The 18,833-nt window shown below is 38.7% G+C and overlaps 3 protein-coding genes across 7 annotated transcripts; 1 reads left to right on the forward strand and 2 right to left on the reverse strand.

Moving 5' to 3' along the window:
• Nucleotides 1-226: 226 nt before the first annotated feature.
• Nucleotides 227-3,614, reverse strand: LOC140810893 (uncharacterized). Of its 5 annotated transcripts, none has more exons than XM_073168800.1 (7): nucleotides 3,266-3,614; nucleotides 2,535-2,625; nucleotides 2,385-2,447; nucleotides 2,268-2,315; nucleotides 2,123-2,206; nucleotides 1,479-1,530; nucleotides 227-1,381 (listed from the first exon to the last, which is right to left on the reverse strand). In XM_073168800.1, the coding sequence occupies exons 1-7, from the start codon at nucleotides 3,349-3,351 to the stop codon at nucleotides 1,323-1,325; spliced, it is 483 nt and encodes a 160-aa protein (XP_073024901.1). In that variant the 5' UTR covers nucleotides 3,352-3,614; the 3' UTR covers nucleotides 227-1,322. The 5 variants fall into 5 exon arrangements, with proteins under 5 accessions (XP_073024901.1, XP_073024899.1, XP_073024898.1 ...); XM_073168798.1 differs by having other exon boundaries at nucleotides 227-1,366; nucleotides 1,473-1,530; nucleotides 2,535-2,633; nucleotides 3,259-3,614; XM_073168797.1 differs by having other exon boundaries at nucleotides 2,123-2,176; nucleotides 2,268-2,447.
• A 1,250-nt stretch (nucleotides 3,615-4,864) lies between these two features.
• Nucleotides 4,865-8,893, reverse strand: LOC140809474 (uncharacterized). The gene is made up of 9 exons (XM_073167113.1): nucleotides 8,750-8,893; nucleotides 7,823-8,090; nucleotides 7,646-7,747; nucleotides 7,394-7,476; nucleotides 7,183-7,299; nucleotides 6,358-6,460; nucleotides 5,677-6,280; nucleotides 5,265-5,461; nucleotides 4,865-5,019 (listed from the first exon to the last, which is right to left on the reverse strand). The coding sequence occupies exons 1-9, from the start codon at nucleotides 8,884-8,886 to the stop codon at nucleotides 4,897-4,899; spliced, it is 1,734 nt and encodes a 577-aa protein (XP_073023214.1). The 5' UTR covers nucleotides 8,887-8,893; the 3' UTR covers nucleotides 4,865-4,896.
• Nucleotides 8,894-12,530: 3,637 nt separating this feature from the next.
• Nucleotides 12,531-15,287, forward strand: LOC140810495 (uncharacterized). Its single transcript, XM_073168341.1, has 4 exons — nucleotides 12,531-14,366; nucleotides 14,433-14,587; nucleotides 14,734-15,175; nucleotides 15,270-15,287. Exons 1-4 carry the CDS (start codon nucleotides 12,531-12,533, stop codon nucleotides 15,285-15,287), a joined length of 2,451 nt encoding a protein of 816 aa, XP_073024442.1.
• Nucleotides 15,288-18,833: the final 3,546 nt, after the last annotated feature.

Below are 18,833 nucleotides of genomic sequence, written 5' to 3' on the forward strand. Positions count from 1 at the left end.
AATGGTTCGGATACACACGAGCTAATCCTCCATTGCTCTAGTTAAAGATTGTACCACCAATATGATTTGGGATCTGTAAGTTTAACATAAATCATATTTGAATTTTTATATATTGTATATCTCAATATAAAAAAATATTTAGGCATTCTACGAAAATATGTTACCTACAAGTTCTTCCATTAAAACAAAGATTAACATACATCACATTCCAAACACCAACAAAAAAAAAATCAAAAGACAAGCCTTCAAAAACATCATAAACAAGCCCAAGCATAGCATATAGATATATGGATATCCCATTGCTGTAACGTGGTGATGTTAAAGAATTTTTTCCATAATTTTTAACAGCTCCATCTGTTTGTTGGTAGTCTTTTTCTGTAGATAGAAAGTAGAGAAGGGAAATAGGGAATTTAATTTTGGAAAACAATACAGCCTGTAAGAAGTAGACTGTTTGAAGGTAGTTTGTGTGTGGCGCGCACAAAGGTCAACCACTAGTATTTGAGGCTGAGAATCAGTAGGCTATTAGCTTTCAAGTCATTTACTCACGTGGGTTTGGAGGATATAAAACTAACCCAAGAAACACGACTCGACATATATCGTTTAGAGTAATAAATATGAGTAAAAAAATTCATATAGATTTGATGTATTTTGTTCTGTCTTGGTCACAAGCAACAAACGGAGACCAATAACAGCAAATTGTATGGTCTCAATCGTTGGTACAATTTTTGAATGCTTCAAACACAAATGATTTTTTTGAAACAAAATCATGAGTAAGATTCCTCGTTGATATAGAATGTTGGGATTCATAAAGGTTGAGCAAGAAGTGTGCAGTATCAACAATCCAACAGAAAATAAGCGGAGGAGCAAGGAAGCAGAAAACAAGTTCAAGTTTTATTGTATTCTACTGTCTTGTTTTTTGCTTCTTCTTTTTCTGCTCCATGATTTAGTATTTAGGATCTCAAAAGGGGTCTCAAAAGGGAAGACAACACCACAAGAAGCCCATGTCCTTGATTCCAGTATTAGGATCACATGCTGTAAAACTACTGAGACACTGATGATGCCCCAACAACTGCAACAGTTTCAATACCTAGAGAATATAGTGAAAAGAAGAAGAAAGTAGGAGAGATGACTCAGTGTTCATTTGACAGTAGTGAAATAGTCTACAACAAGAGTAAGCTGGGATGTAAGATGGGTCGATCTGGAAAACATAGCAGCCGAAAGTACAACTCCACGAGCAGGCATTGATTAATCATCGTCATTTATTTATTTCAGCATGCATGAGTTCCCGACTCCTCTGTGACCACAGGATCAATAGCTTATTTTCATGAACTTGTGGTTCCATCCTCTGGTGGGGCAGTATTTCCGTCTATGCGCAGAAAAACTTTTTCTCCCTCAGCATACATGCAATTTCTTTGATACAGCATTTCTCTAGTAAAAGTTGAAACATGGAAAAAAAATAGCAAATCATGCACCTTCACCTTCTGATGGAGCACAAGGAGACTTGCAGTACCGAGTTTGCTGTTGAGTTGGCTGAAACATCACATGCGAATAAGGCATTCTCAGCAGAAAGGCAAAAGTGATAAAAGAAATTCATTAGCGACTATTAATGCTCAAGGGGCCAATGTCAATTCTCAGAACATGAAATTTAAAAAGCATCGTAGTGCTATTAATTTACTACACGGGAGACTCTTAGTGCTCAAGTGCTAATGTCAATTCTTAGAGCATGAAATAGAAAATGTATTATAACGCTGTTAATTTACTACACCGATCTCTCATAATTGTTGTGCACAAGTAGGTAGATCTTAACATGCAGAGTATGAACATAGCTCATAGCATCTCAGTACAGTCACGATCAATTCCTCACTCTTGTTCATGAATACTTTTATCTTTGTTGCATCCGCTTTGGCATTGCAATACCGTTATGAACAATATCAATCAAGAAAATCCTACTACTACTTGGATGGGAAAGTGACTTCCAATTTTATTTACCTCTGTAGTCAAGTATAGATAACATGCATTGTGTACCAAAAGTATACTCAGCAGAATACTTAGTATGTAAATAAGAGACCTTCTAAATTCCATAGCATATATCACCTGTAGATTCCTTCATATTGATAATTACCTGTAATTTAGGCCGGAGGGCCTCCAGTGGTCCTTCCGGTTTCTCAACACCTTGCTGTGGCCATGTAATATCAATGAATACTAGCTAAAATGCATTTCAGGTTTCAAGGGTGTAAAAATAGGCGCAGGTTCAAAAAAGCAAGTACCTTCCCTAGAGCCCAATCAGCAGAATCAAAATAAGCACGCTCGTGATCCTGGCATCGCATATTACATTTGAGAAAAGAACTGTCGAGATTCTTTTGACAGATATGCTGTAAGTTTACCTTAGAAATTAGTGGTGGTTTCTTGGGGATTATTCCTCCATATTTCTTTTTAACAGCTTCCTCCTGCAAATAACAAAACATAGGATTCATAAGGCTTGAATGAATAAGAGGTTGAAAAGTACCCCAAAATGAACGTAATCTGAGCACAACCTCCGGGTGTGTTGATGGCATGGACTTGTCAGCATCCTCCATGGCACCATCTATTAGCTCTTTGACTTCCTCGGTTCCTGACATAATCTCCCTATAAGCCTACAAAAATTCCTCCAGAACAAATCACAAAATTTTCATTAAAAAAAATATTTGAAAAATTCACCAAGTCAAGATGGAAATACCATTTCAAAAAGAAAACTAGTACCATTTTCACTATCTCATTCACAAGACAAAGTCAACAAATTTCATCAGTGGTTTCATAAGAAAACTAATCTTTGAAAGACAAGACAAAGTCAATACCTGTAAAGAAATAGTACATATACAACAGAAAAATTTAAAGTCTTCCTACTATGGCTCACCCATAAAACTCACAGATCAGAAACTGATGAATTTCTCGACCATAAAATGATCATACTTAACAAACTGGTAAAAACACTCTTCATTCTCATAAACCATATCTAATCATTCTCAATACTTCGGCTTCTATCCACCATCTTCAGGAGAATCCTCTCATTCACCGCGCTCCAAGAATCCAGAAGTCAATTTTTTTCAAAGAAAAAAGCCATAATTTGCACTCTGGAGCTACATAAAAGCAATTTGATTGAGCAAAAAATAATTACCTAGTTCGCAGGAAAGCTATCTTCTGATGAACTATCATCACTTGAAAAAATATCTCTGGTCTAATTCATTAAAGATTCATTCGTTGAAATTTAAATAAAATCACCATCCACAAAACCGCCGCCGCATATTCGGCGGCGTCATTACAGGTCCCGTTAGATCTCAAGCAAAAAAAGGAAATTAATCTCCGCGTAATCATACAGACATGCCAATGAAAAAAACAGATGAGCAAATAATTAGCAATCAATCACACTTTATGCCGAAAATTTGCTGATTAACAAATATATGAATTGAGAAAATAAGAGGCTAAAAAGATGAATTTTAAACAAACATGCGAACTAAAAAGATCAAATTCACCTCAACTCTCAAGTCTGCCGCTCCGATTGTGTTCGTTTCCGTGCGTGCGTTATGATGGAATGAAAACGGAGAACAAGTTACTTAACAATGAAGAAAGAGCATGTGAGAGATTTACACACGTGCCCTCGAATGCCTTTTAGTAAATTATCCGGTGATGTTCAAGGATTAAAAAAAATTGTGCTACGAGAGTCTGAATTTTTGTAGAGTATATAAATATTTTATTAATGATTAAAAGTTCAATTTTTCAAAACTAATATTTTATTAGATGAGTTTGTCACACAAAATAAGTCGAGTGTTGTTTATTTGGCTAACTCCCTACCAACACATACAACACATTCTTGAATAAGATATTATTACACAACGTTTATCCAGTGTGATTTGTCTAACTAACCCTTTACCAACACAATCTCAGGTAAATTTTTCATACAAAACTTGTGCAGTGTGCTTAACTTGGATAACGTGATTTACAAACTATTTAGTTAGTATGAAGTTTACTCAATTCGTACTAAATAATAATCGCAGAATATGATGTCGTAAAAAATATTTACTTGTGATATGTTTCAAATGATAAATTAAAAAGTTTATTTGAGGTTAAGTTTAAATTTTATTTGTGATCATTTTGAGTAATATAAAGTTGTGGACCGTAAATTTCGCATTATATTCTCTCTCAAATATATAAAGAATTGTTCGTTTTTTACAATGAAAAAAATAGTATTGGAAAAACCAGCTAATGTTTTAATTATAACACAAAAAAAAATGTGAAAGTAACTGATGTATTAAATAAAAATATATTAATAAAAGAATAAAATAAATTCTGAATAAATGTAGAGAGTAGACTCTAGGTAAAAGTTAATGTATTCAAACAAGTCAAATATATTTTAAATCATAAATTTGAATAAATTATAGTGTCTTGCATATGGTGTAGTTGGATAATTTGAAATTCGATTGGTGTTTGTTTGAGTTAATTTTAATTTGATTTGCATATATTTTTAGAAAGTGAGGAAAAATTAGTTAATTTCAATAGTTATACTGGAAAGCGTATATACAAAAGAGGAGTTACTTTTGGGGGAAATTAAAAAGGGATGATCGTATTGTGTTTTGTCTTGGAAAAGAAAAATGCATTTTTGGAATGAAACAAGACATACAAATTCCCTGATGTTCTAGTTTTGGTTATTTTTAGCTTGGATAAAATATTTTTACAGTACATTCGAAAATCGACTTTTTTTTTCACATCGAGACGACCACAACTTATAATGCACCCTCAAAACATAAATTAAGGATACGTGCAGCTCTTTCTCCGACAGCTTCGTACATTAAAGAACACAAATCTGTACCCGAGCTCCGCATAGGTGGTAGGCTTACTAAAATTATCGCCAATCTGGCTAGATCATTGGCCTGATTTTTGGAAGAAATGCTCGATCTGCAGACATCCTTGAGGCTGCAACCTACTTGTTTTGGCACCATGTTTGCACTTTTTTGCCCAAGAAAAGGTGTCATTATTCTCTGGTGCCTATATCAACAGGAAATTTTTTGTACATACTTCACTTCGATTCATAACTGAGTTATAAAGAACCCCACGGTAAAACTAAGAAGACTTTGCTAGAAACGTTCGTTCAATATAAGATTGGATGTCGCACGAAGTGTGATAGAATCGAAGAGCATAGTGATAGAGTTCACAATTTGATGAAACTAACTGATTGATGAATGAATGCAGAATCTTGTTTTCATCGTGATGAAATAGGAGAATGAGTTTACCGATGATCGATCAAGAGTTCTTAGGACTTTGATTCTACCACCTCTTCCATCAGCTCCAACAGCAATTAAATCACCAGTTGCTGAATTTGATCCTTGCAACGATGTAGATCCTTTGTTTTGAACCTTCTTGCCCCATTTTCCCAAATGCCAGTTGGTTCCATCAGGGCCAAGTACCCCACCTGAGAGGCAATTCTCTCCTGGAAATGACAGGTAAAGAAGGTTTAGTTGATTAGGTTTACTGCAACTATGCTGCTCCATGCCTAGTTGTACTAAAGTTTGGAAGGATTTTCATAGTAATCGCCTAATCTTTTACATTGAACTCCGCTGATAAATTTATGCAATATATTAGGTGGCTGCAATTAAATATGCGGGCCGGTGAATCACATGAAAGTTTGATTCAGGAAAACTTTACCTTTAGAAAATGGCATTGAAGATCTAGCCTCTTTAGTGATGCGAAGTGAGGTTTGCACAGGATTTCCTTTGTCATTGTATATCACCTTTTCATCCATTTCATGTGGTGGCTTATTGCACTGATCAATCTTTCTCACAACTCGAGCACAAGACAGTCCGTCGAAGTCACCAGATCTTCGAATCTCTACTCCATTTTGTACATCAAAATTTGCATCTTTTATTGACATATGGTTAATCTGGGCATCATGGTCATTATTCAAACAAGGGGTCGTCTTTTTGCTTGAGAATCTATGTGGTCTAATAGAAGACTGCATCATATCATTTCTATCATTGATGAAAGCACTTTTCTTCTGGTCGTTTTGTTCAAAATCACTTTCAGTTGTAATATCATAAATGGTGCCTTTTGTACTTACAATCTTCGAAAGTTCTTCCCTTGGGAGAAACGAGTTAGTGGGCATTTCATTGACGTGTTCTAAATCGATGTGATTTTCCAAATCTTTCTTTCCTGGAGAATTGGTGTTGAATTTGGAATCCTGATTCTTTAGCACTCGCAAAGCTTCATTTTCTTTCGTTTCAGCAAGAGTCTCCAGTTCTTGAACTTTGAGCTGAAATGGTAGGCATTGTAAAGACGTTAATCAAAATGAGCAAATGGAATTGGTTAAACGATTCTTGTTTTACTTACTCTCAGTTTCATTATCTTCTCATTAGCCTTTTCGAGTTTATGAAGACACCGAGCCTCCCCTCTTCCTAGAACATTGCACTTGACCATCAGTTCCTTGTAACTCCTAGAGAGCAATGCAGCATCAATAACATGACATTTAGAATCAGAAGGACTACAAACAAATCAGATACGTTTCACGAGCAAGAAAGTGTCCATTTCAATAAGTAAAGCTGATAAACACAAGTACTATTTTGCCGTAAAACTACTCGACAAACATACAAATGAACCTCTTTGTACTACTGAGAAAATTGGCATACCTGATGAGGTAAAGGAACTATAGGTGTGTTTGGATTAAATCATTTTGAAATCATAATTTCAAATTCATTTTATTTGTGTGGATGATTTTGATATAGACCTAATATCAATGTCATATGAAATCCGTACTTCAAATCACTCCAACCAAATCAAGTACTTCAATCAAATCACAACATAAAACAGAAGAGGACAAATAAAAAGCATTCTGAAAGCTATGCCAGTTGGCATATCAATCAAAAGTGACGAGCTTTTGAAAAGTTGGGTCTGATTTTGAATGGGACGTGATGGCTTTAGGTCTCCTGCTGAATGCAGTTTATATGTCCAGTATACAATAGCTTTATTCTAAAAATTAACAGCAATAACGACATAGAAGCCAAGTAACTTAATTTTTTATCCTATGGTTTAAAATCTCTCTCATTAGTTTGTTGCCTCGTTATTTATACAAAAATAGAAAATCGGATTACAGAGAGACATGCAGATTGGTTACTATATTTATCAAAGAAAATGTAAAAGTGGCACGGTATATATTACTTGTTACGGATTATCAGTGACTTTCTCAGAACATCGACAGTTTCTTTGCTTCCAGAGCCATTGCCTAATGAAGCAAGCTTCGTAACCTCTTCTTCGTCCAAGTTCAAATCAGCGGCCCTGCATCAATAGAAGTCAAACAGATAAAAAAAAACATTTCATATTATGATGATAAATGTAAACTTTAGAAAAGCCTTAACTGGCTTCAACATACAGTTTAAGTGCAGCAAGCTCCTTGGCCAAGGCCATATTTCTCTCTTGCGCTCTCATAGATTCCAAAGTTGATTTATCTAGCTCCTGTAACATGATTGAATGAACTAGACAGTAGATATTAATAATCAGGAAACTAAGTAAGAGAATCTTGCTCAACACCACAGATTCAAATGCTTGGTGGAAGACACTTCTTTAGCATGAATATTGATATAAGAATGTTAGCCACAACATAAGCTAAAAACAAGCAGTTTACCTCAGATTTTACACGAAGCAACTGCTGGATGGTTGCCTTCTGAGTTAGAGCTTCAGTTTTCTGAGTCACTGCTACCTTAAGTTGCTCCTCACATGCAAATAACTACAGTACACTATTAGCACAAAATGGGATTCTATACTCTCCTTGTCATAATAAAGAACGGGATCAATTCATTACCTGGTTCTTCGCTTCCTTAATTTCTTTTTGTTGTTGTTCCAAGGTAGACTCAAGTGCGACAGCCTTCCCCTCCAACCTAGTGACTTTGTTTCGTAATTCCTTGGGATTTTCTTTGAAATCGAGCGGCTTTTGAGAAAGTGATGAATTGTTCGTATCGCCAATTGACTGGAAATAAAGACGCCACACATTTGCATTTGTACATGTTTGTTTGCATACAGGACAATTCTTTTTCTTCCCTTTTGGACAGTACTCAAACCATTGTTGAAGACTATGTTTTAAAAAAATGTAATATGTCAGAATCACTCTTCATTCAAATTAAACAGACTAATCCATAATTACTGGATAACCAAACTTTGTATGACACAACAACATCTTATAAGACTTCCACAAGCGCCAAGTTTGTGGACATTCTAAATAATTGGTTCTATCCCAAATTGGATATGATGTTGTCTGAAAAATTTTGAACAGAAAGATTCTTCAACACTTGTTTTCTAAACTGCCCAGATAATCAGACATCAATAAATTCAAAATCTAAAGGCTGATAATCTTTAATATCTTCCATACGTAAGCAGATAGGAGAGTTTAAAGAAAGAATTATAGCTGGTAGAGTTCCTGGAACCACTCTGCCGTTCAAAATTCCTATACATTCCACTTGATAAAAACTGCCCACTTTCTCTAAAAGTTAAGACGCTGTATCCATTTCTCCCTCCCATTGCATCGAGTCTTGATAAGAACACTAATGATAGATCTTAATCTCAACAAAATTCTTTCAAGCTACGTATTACGCGATACTTCTCGTGTGACACTATGCCCAACTCGTATCCGTATATCGAAATACAGAAAGACTATAGAATACATACAAATATCCTAAACTTGAAAGATAATGGCGAACGAAACACGCCCAGAAAAAGGAAACAGTACACGGACCAGAGCTCGTGAAAGACGTGGCCGCAAACAGAGATGGATTGTAAATCTTCGGCTATGGGTTTGAGATCCTCGTAGCAGATTGAGCAAATTGTTTTTGCAAACGTACTAAAATCTCCATCATCGCCGTGTCCAGCCATGGCTGCATTCTGAATATGCTTTGTTTCTGCTTAAAGGGATGGAGCGAATATTTGAATATAAATGGAGGGAAGGAAGACGCGGGAATTCCGACGGAACGTTTTTTTTTTCTTGCGAATTTATATTAGTTTAACGAAACCGAATTAAACCATATTAAAACATAATTAAAATCAATATTTTATTTCTCCCAATAACTATGTGCATAAAAAAATTATTTGTGAAAAAATTTATGTACGAAGAAAGGTGATTATACGTACTTATCATAATTTAATCCAACATTTGATGTCAGCATCAACAATATCTAATATTTAGAAGTTATCAAAATATGAAAACAATTGTTTGATTGTCGTCGTGTTTGGCTATTTCACGATATGAATCATATCGTGTATGAGGAACCCCCCACCCCAAGCCCCGATCAAGACATCCCATGTAGTTTGTGTGTCTTCCCTTTCATTACAGTTGGCATTCTTGCATCAAAACGAAGGACCCTCCACTTAGGAAGGTATTATTCGACTCTCTCTGTCTGGTATTGCTTATCGTCACTTAAAAAACTCATTTCCATTTATTTAAGTTGAGATTTAAAGGTTTTTTTTCCTGCATATATCCAGACTAATATAATTAATCTAAAAAAATATTATGCGCCGATTTTTCTCGACATATATAAAAAAAATTACGTGACAAAGAGGGGCGGAGCTACATGGGTTTGTACCCGGGCGGTCCAATTTTTTTTGAAAAAATTTATAAGTAAATTTTGTATAATTTTGGAATAATATGATATTAGTTCAGGTATATCAATTTAAAATATTAAAAAATTCTAGACTTTAAAATTTTAGCCCGAACGGAACCATATTTCTAGCTCCGCCACTGATGATGGCGAGCCATAATCAGTGCCAGTGGCAAAAACTAGGGAGATTATAGCCACCAGAGAGAAATTTATATACTGTTGAATCTAGAAGTTTATATTGATCCCGTTCAGTGTTAATCGGTCTTATGTGGCGAAATAGATTAACCTTCGGATACCATTAAATGGTCAACATCGAATTCACAATCCCTTAGCATCAAACGATAATTTTATGATTATATTAAGACAGTTATGACATATATGTCATGATAACAATATTTAGTATAGACGAGGGATGTGAAGACCATGCACCAGCCGAAATCACTCCATACACCAGCCGAAATCACTCCAGCCGAAATCAAGCCATCGGCGTCATTCATGGAGCCATCAACACGGCGTCATTCAGGGAGCCATCAACGCGGCGTCATTCAGGGAGCGACTGGAGCCTACCTTGTAGAAGGTTTTCTTGTGCCTATATAAAGGAGGGCTCCTCATTCGAATTGGCATCCACTCTCGAAATCCTCTCTAGCAACGCTGTAGTCTCGAAGCTCTTCGCCCTCTAGAAGCTCTGCCGCAATCTCGCCGTTCGTGTTTACGTTTCTTTGAGCAATCGAAATACTGTAAGTGGTTTTGCTACTATTTCAATTGGCATAATATTTTCGAAATATATTATTCGAAATAAGTGGGTTCTTGACTACTATTTTCGAAATAGCTATGACTTTAAAAATTATATCGGCATGATATATTCGTTCTACGTCGTATGTAACCTTTCTTGGAAATTTCGTTCATTGAAAGTATGTTGAGTATTTGTTAAGCACTGTAATGATTCGACTTAGAAATGGTAAAGGAAATTCCGAACTTTGAAATCTTTGTTTAGGCCCTGATGCGGTGGGTTATAATAACCGTTCCTTTGGCCTCACCCCTTAGAGGAGTAACATATAGGGGACTGATCAGTTAAAAACCATCGAAAATGAGATGATTTCAGTGCTGTATCCGTTTTCTTTTATTTCGACATACTAAATATTGACATTGTGATAATTCGTTTATATGTATAACCTCGATATTTTTCGTGCACGATTGGCCCCCATTTACTGAGTATTTCCCCCCAAAATACTCACCCCTTACCTCCCCTCCCAGATAAGAATGAGAAGCAAATTGAGGATGAGGAGCAAGAATACTTTTGGGGATGGTGAAGAGCAGTCTATTTCGTGATCGATTGATTATTCAGTCTTATGATTTCAGTATTATGTATTTACGATTTCAGTATTATGTATTTACGCTTCCGCATTTTAATTCTATCGCATTGTAAAGACGATCATTGGCTATGAAAAAGACTGGTTATTTTGATCTACTACGAGGCTTGTTGTTTTGCAATTATGTGATTGCGAGATAACGCCGGTGTCGACTAACCCCGGTCTCGGGGCGTGACATTTAAGTGGTATCAGAGCAGCCAGGTTCATAATCCGGTTGGGAAAGGAAAATGTTCAAAAAAATTTCGGTGGAATTTTATAAATCGGCCAATGCTATCCCCTCCGAAACGGCCCAACGATCAAGACTCCCCACCCTATAGGGAGCCCCAGCGAAAAATCGCGAAATTCCTTCGTTTAGGCCTCCGAAACCTCGATTTTGCCGTTTTAGGAAGGTTTCGTAACTCCTATAACTTTTCGTAGGAAACTCCGAATTTGATTCCGTCAACTGTTCTGGAATCCTCTCGACATATGCTTCGAACCCATATGTCTATCTCGAAACTTTCCATTTTTGGAAATTTTCGAAAAGTTTTCTTTATTTTCCGTTACTTGACTCTATACGACTCTGACATTTTTATTCTGGCCTATTTTTGATATTCTGAGCATTTCTCTTCTTTTTCCAGGAAATGGCTCGCACACGTTTGACTGCCCGTAAGAGTGTAGCTTCGATTACCCATAGAGAGACGTTCCAACTAGACAGTCCCCGACCTCGCCCGCACGCCCAGTCCCTTCTACGTTTAGATGAGTTGGCTCCAGCACTCCACGATAGGACGGTTAGGAGGCTGAGAGCTAGCAATCTGCAGAGGAGGAAGCAAGTGGAGGATCTGACTGCCAAGCTATTGGCAGCAGAAAAGAGGATCGATCAGGTATATGAGATGTTCCAACTCGTTAATGAAGATAACGGCGAACTGCGAGAGTCGTTACAACTGACGAGGGGCCAAACCAAACGAACTATGGACGAATTGGACCGACGTACCGTAGAATTGGCTGAAGCTCGTCACGCACGGGTGAGAGATAAGGAAAGAATGGAAGAATCGTGGAAGGTGGTCATACAATTATCAGAAAATAACCAAAGGCTATCAAGGGAGATAGACGAAAGGAAGGCAAGGGAGAAGGCACTCATCCAGAAGGATCAAGCAAATTGCGCGCGTGCAAAGAATGAGTTGGACGACGCGATAGGGAAGATTCTGACTCATAGGGAACAGATTGCTGAATTAGAATCGGAGAATCAAAGTCTGCAGATGCAGCTGGCAGAGTTTTTAGACCCGGAGATGCCGGAGGAGGATTCTGAGGAGGAAGAAGCCCCACCTGACGTAGCTGTGGGGAATGGAGAGATATCAGATTAGGATATTTTAGTGAACCATTTTTTTAGTTTATTTCCGTTGTCGCCATTTCCATTCCAATAAATTCTCATTCAGTTGTTTATGCTTATTTGAGAAATCAATAAAAGTTGTTATTTCGATTACTTGTTGGCATCAATTTATTTTCGCACAAATTATTCAATGCATTCTATCAAATTGTGCAACAAATATCTTAGAAACTTGTACGCTTGTAGGAAATGGCCGGAAGACCTCCACGAGCCAATCGCAACCCACGGTACGCCAACAACCACAATGACAATAATGAGAATCCGAATCCTGACGGAAATCCACCGCCATCACCTCCCAGAATGGGCCTGAGCCAAGCAGATTTGATGGCTATAGCCACCATAGTGGCAACAACTATCCAGGGCTTGGGAAACCCCAATGGTAACGGTAATCAGCAGCCTCAACCACCACCGGCACAGAATGGAATCAAGTACCATTACGAGTCCCTTCGTAAGAACCGTTGCCCAGTGTTCAAGGGAGACGCCGACCCTGAAAGTAGCCAGAACTGGTTGAAAAGTGTGGAAACCCAGCTGCGATTATTAGAGATACCCGAGGCACTCAAAGTAGATGTAATAACACCATTCCTGGAAGATAAGGCGAGCAAGTGGTGGGAAACAGTCTCACCTACCCTGACAGCCGCCGGAGCAATCACTTGGCGACAATTCAGAGATGTCCTTCTCAAACAATATTTCCCAGCAGAAGTCAGACTACAGAAATTGAGTGAGTTTGAGAACTTCTCGCAAACCCCAGACATGTCAGTGGTAGATTACACCTCCCGATTCAATGACCTTGGAACTTATGCCCCGACAATCATGGCAGATGGGGTTCTGAAAATGCACAGATACAAAAAGGGATTGAGCAGCCGTATTCAGTCATCCTTAGCAGTTTACCAACCTACGAGCTTTGCGGATTTGATGGGAGCAGCAATAAGAGCTGAGACAGACATCAAGCGTCGGGAGGACGAGAACAGGAATAAACGGCCTCTTACTGGACAGCCATCTCAAGGGAAGCCACCATTCAAGAGACCAAATCAGTCCAACGGGTCATTCAAAGGTACCTCGTCCCACTCAACTTACCAAGAACCAAAGATGTGTCCCAAATGTAATAACCGTCATTCTGGAGAATGCCATAGACAGACAGGAGCATGTTTCAACTATGGGAAATTAGGGCATCGAATCGCTAATTGTCCCGAGCCATTGAAGAGAGGCACCAAGCCTAATGCTGACGCTAACCCCAACAAGCCAAGGGAAAATAAGCCCAACGCTCGTGTGTTTGCAATAACCCAAGAAGAAGCAGATGATGCAAATGATGTCGTGGCAGGTACTATTTTTGTCAATGAAATGCCAGCTTATGTGTTGTTTGACAGTGGTGCTACTCATTCATTCATATCTAAAAGATTCACTAAGAAACTAGGGCTTACACCTGAATTACTAGTTGAACCATTTAGAGTAGCGACTCCTACTAGTAAGACAGTCGAAACACATAGAGTGCACCGAAAGTGTAAAATTTGTATCCATGAGCAACTATTCCAGGCAGAATTGATACAACTAAACATGGTGGAGTTTGACGTCATCTTAGGAATGGATTGGTTAGCAAGAAATAACGCGATGGTCGATTGCAAGGGAAAGAGTGTCAGACTCCGAACCCCGGACCAAAGAGAGGTCGTGTATCATGGCAAATCCAAGGAACGGAAGTCACTTCTTTCCGCATCCCAAGCATGGAAAGCCGTGAAATCCGGAGCAGATATCTATCTAGCAATGATTAACGTAGTGAAGGAGGAGATTGAACTTAAACCAGGGGATATCCCTATCGTACGAGAATTCCCAGACGTCTTTCCGGAAGAACTACCAGGGACAATCCCGGATCGTGAAATTGAGTTTGAAATCAACTTAGTGCCCGAAGCAGCACCCATCTCCAAGGCACCATACAGAATGGCACCAGCTGAACTTAAAGAGCTAAAAGAACAACTTCAAGAATTGCTAGACAAAAGGCAGATTCGACCAAGTGCGTCTCCATGGGGAGCTCCAGTACTTTTTGTCAAGAAGAAAGATGGGAGCATGAGACTGTGCATTGACTATAGGGAATTGAATAAGATCACTATCAAGAACAAGTACCCTCTTCCGAGAATAGACGACCTGTTTGATCAGCTTAAGGGAGCCACAGTGTTTTCCAAACTGGATTTGAGAACGGGCTACCACCAATTGAAGGTCAGGGCTGAAGACATCCCAAAGACGGCCTTTCGGACAAGGTATGGACACTACGAATTCACAGTGATGCCTTTTGGTCTGACGAACGCACCAGCAGCTTTATGGACCTAATGAACAGAGTATTCAAGCCGTTCCTGGACCGGTTCATAGTGGTATTCATCGATGACATCCTTGTCTACTCTCCTAGCAAAGAAGATCACGAAGAGCATCTCCGCCTCACCCTACAAACTTTAAGGGAGAAAGAACTCTATGCCAAGTTCAAGAAATGCGAATTCTGGCTAAGCAGTGTGTCCTTTTTAGGGCATGTGATATCGGAAGCAGGAGTATCAGTAGATCCAAAGAAAGTGGAGTCAATTCTAGATTGGCCGAATCCGAGAAACGCCACAGACATTAGGAGTTTTCTTGGATTGGCAGGCTATTACAGGAAATTCGTTGAAGGATTCTCTTCCATAGTCATACCATTAACAAGGCTTACTCAAAAGAATTCTAAATTCATTTGGGATGACAACTGCGAGAAAAGTTTTCAGACATTGAAAGAAAAGCTCGCGTCTACACCAGTGTTAGTCTTGCCCACGGAAGATAAGGATTTCACCATCTACAGTGACGCATCGAAGGAAGGGTTGGGATGTGTACTCATGCAAGAAGGAAGAGTGATTGCCTATGCATCAAGGCAGTTGAAGCCGCATGAACGAAATTATCCCACTCATGACCTCGAACTGGCAGCAGTCGTCTTTGCTTTGAAGATATGGAGACATTATCTCTATGGCTCCAAGTGCGAAATCTTCACAGACCACCAGAGCCTCAAATACTTGTTCACCCAAAAGGAATTGAATATGAGGCAAAGACGATGGATTGAGCTGTTGAAGGATTATGACTTGACTATAAGCTACCATCCAGGCAAGGCAAACAAAGTAGCTGATGCTTTGAGTCGGAGGAATATGGGTAAGGTTACCTTAGCTGCACTCTCCGCTCAACCATGTCTGCGAGAAATCGTCAAGTTGAACCAGGATCGAGACCCAGTTCTAGTAAAACTTAAGGAACAAGCTAAGGAAGCAAAGTCTCAAGATACTCAGATCGACGACAAAGGAGTCCTTTGGATGAAAGGACGATTGTGCGTACCAGACGTGGATAACCTTCGAAAAGAAGTAATGTCAGAAGCACATAAGTCGAATTTTTCAGTTCATCCTGGCAGTACCAAGATGTACCAAGACTTAAAGAAGAATTTCTGGTGGAGTGGAATAAAAAAGGATGTTGCGATATTTGTTTCCAAATGTCTTGTGTGCCAACAGGTCAAAGCTGAGCACCAAAGGCCTGGGGGACTTCTTCAACCTCTAGAGATTCCAGAATGGAAATGGGAACACATCTCCATGGACTTTGTGGTTGGGCTACCAAAGTCTAGACAAAGCCATGATGGCATCTGGGTAATCGTAGACAGACTCACCAAATCTGCGCACTTCTTACCAGTCCGCATGAACTATAATTTGGACAAGCTAGCCACGTTGTACATGAATAATATCGTACGATTACATGGAGTCCCAGTCAGCATATTGTCAGACAGAGACCCGAGGTTTGTATCTCGTTTTTGGAAAAGTTTTCAACAAGCCATGGGAACTAAGGTCACCCTCAGTACGGCCTACCACCCTCAGACCGATGGTCAAACAGAGAGGACAATTCAAACTTTAGAAGACATGCTGAGAGCATGTGCCCTAGACTTTAGCGGTAATTGGAGTGAACATCTGCCTCTGATTGAGTTTGCTTACAATAACAGTTTTCACAGCAGCATCGGAATGGCGCCGTATGAAGCTCTGTATGGGCGAAAATGTCGGTCACCACTATATTGGGATGAAGTAGGAGAAAAGGCCATCACTGGACCCGAATTGATCCAAGAAACAGTGGATAAAATCGCTATAATCAAGGAGAGACTCAAAGTTGCCCAAGATCGACAGAAAAGTTGGGCTGACTTGAAAAGAAGACCAGTGGAATTCATAGCGGGAGACAAAGCATACTTGAAAGTATCACCAATGAAAGGTGTGGTTCGATTCAACAAACCCGGGAAACTGAACCCTAGATATGTTGGACCTTTTGAAATTCTAGGGAAAGTGGGGACACTTGCATACAGATTGGCACTCCCACCGAGTATGTCTAGAATCCATAATGTTTTCCATGTGTCACAACTAAGAAGATATGTTTCGGATCCAAGCCACATCCTCGAAGCTGAACCACTCTTAATCGAGGGAGACTTGAATGAAGGCCTTACTTATAAGGAAGTCCCGATCAGAATTGTGGATGCCAAGGACCAAGTGCTAAGACGACGAACGATCCCATACGTCAAAGTACAATGGTCCAATCACACCGAAAGAGAAGCCACTTGGGAACTCGAAGAGAAAATGAGAAACCATTACCCTTACCTTTTCGAAGGACAAGAGGATCCAAGTTTCGAGGACGAAACTTACATTAAGGAGGGGAGAATGTGAAGACCATGCACCAGCCGAAATCACTCCAGCCGAAATCAAGCCATCGGCGTCATTCATGGAGCCATCAACACGGCGTCATTCAGGGAGCCATCAACGCGGCGTCATTCAGGGAGCGACTGGAGCCTACCTTGTAGAAGGTTTTCTTGTGCCTATATAAAGGAGGGCTCCTCATTCGAATTGGCATCCACTCTCGAAATCCTCTCTAGCAACGCTGTAGTCTCGAAGCTCTTCGCCCTCTAGAAGCTCTGCCGCAATCTCGCCGTTCGTGTTTACGTTTCTTTGAGCAATCGAAATACTGTAAGTGGTTTTGCTACTATTTCAATTGGCATAATATTTTCGAAATATATTATTCGAAATAAGTGGGTTCTTGACTACTATTTTCGAAATAGCTATGACTTTAAAAATTATATCGGCATGATATATTCGTTCTACGTCGTATGTAACCTTTCTTGGAAATTTCGTTCATTGAAAGTATGTTGAGTATTTGTTAAGCACTGTAATGATTCGACTTAGAAATGGTAAAGGAAATTCCGAACTTTGAAATCTTTGTTTAGGCCCTGATGCGGTGGGTTATAATAACCGTTCCTTTGGCCTCACCCCTTAGAGGAGTAACATATAGGGGACTGATCAGTTAAAAACCATCGAAAATGAGATGATTTCAGTGCTGTATCCGTTTTCTTTTATTTCGACATACTAAATATTGACATTGTGATAATTCGTTTATATGTATAACCTCGATATTTTTCGTGCACGATTGGCCCCCATTTACTGAGTATTTCCCCCCAAAATACTCACCCCTTACCTCCCCTCCCAGATAAGAATGAGAAGCAAATTGAGGATGAGGAGCAAGAATACTTTTGGGGATGGTGAAGAGCAGTCTATTTCGTGATCGATTGATTATTCAGTCTTATGATTTCAGTATTATGTATTTACGATTTCAGTATTATGTATTTACGCTTCCGCATTTTAATTCTATCGCATTGTAAAGACGATCATTGGCTATGAAAAAGACTGGTTATTTTGATCTACTACGAGGCTTGTTGTTTTGCAATTATGTGATTGCGAGATAACGCCGGTGTCGACTAACCCCGGTCTCGGGGCGTGACAAGGGAAACATGAAGTTATATATAAATCATATTTCGGTCGGCCTACCTAATCTATCTTATCTCACGACTCGTTCTTGATTGTACTGTAAAAAAATGTTGTTGTGCTGTGTCGTAGGTGATTCTCAAAATGTGGGCCAAAGAAAAGCTGAAAATCAAACCTAGATTACTCCAAATTCGGGAATACTGACGGTGGAAGTTGCGGAACCGAACGGAAGTAGAACAAAATTAGTGACGGCCGATTTTCTGGTTGTGCCAAAACTTGAAAAAATTGATATGAAAAGATAGCTCTCGACGTGGGATCTCTAAATCCGGGCTCGGTTTCAAATTTCGATTAGCATCGATGGAGATATCGCCAACCGATTTCATCATAAATTTTTAAGAAACACTTTAATATGGTGCAAAAACATATAATATGTCACAAAATTTCCGAAAATATGAATACTTTTAATTTTTGACAACAGGTGATAACGAAATACAAATAAGAGGTACTGATAATGATTGAACAAAAAAATTGAAAAAAGAAGAAGAAGAAAGGTGAAGAAAAGATGTGAGTTTTTAAAATTGGCAAGTGACAACGAATAAAAAAATATTTTTTTTATATTGTTTTGTTCAATTTAACAAATATACGAACTAACATTTTTTAATATTTAATCATTAATTAATTTATATATATATATATATATATATATATATAATTTTTTTTTCTC

This window comes from Primulina eburnea, chromosome 13 (genome assembly GCF_022965805.1).
Source record: "Primulina eburnea isolate SZY01 chromosome 13, ASM2296580v1, whole genome shotgun sequence".
Taxonomy (NCBI): Eukaryota; Viridiplantae; Streptophyta; class Magnoliopsida; order Lamiales; family Gesneriaceae; genus Primulina; species Primulina eburnea.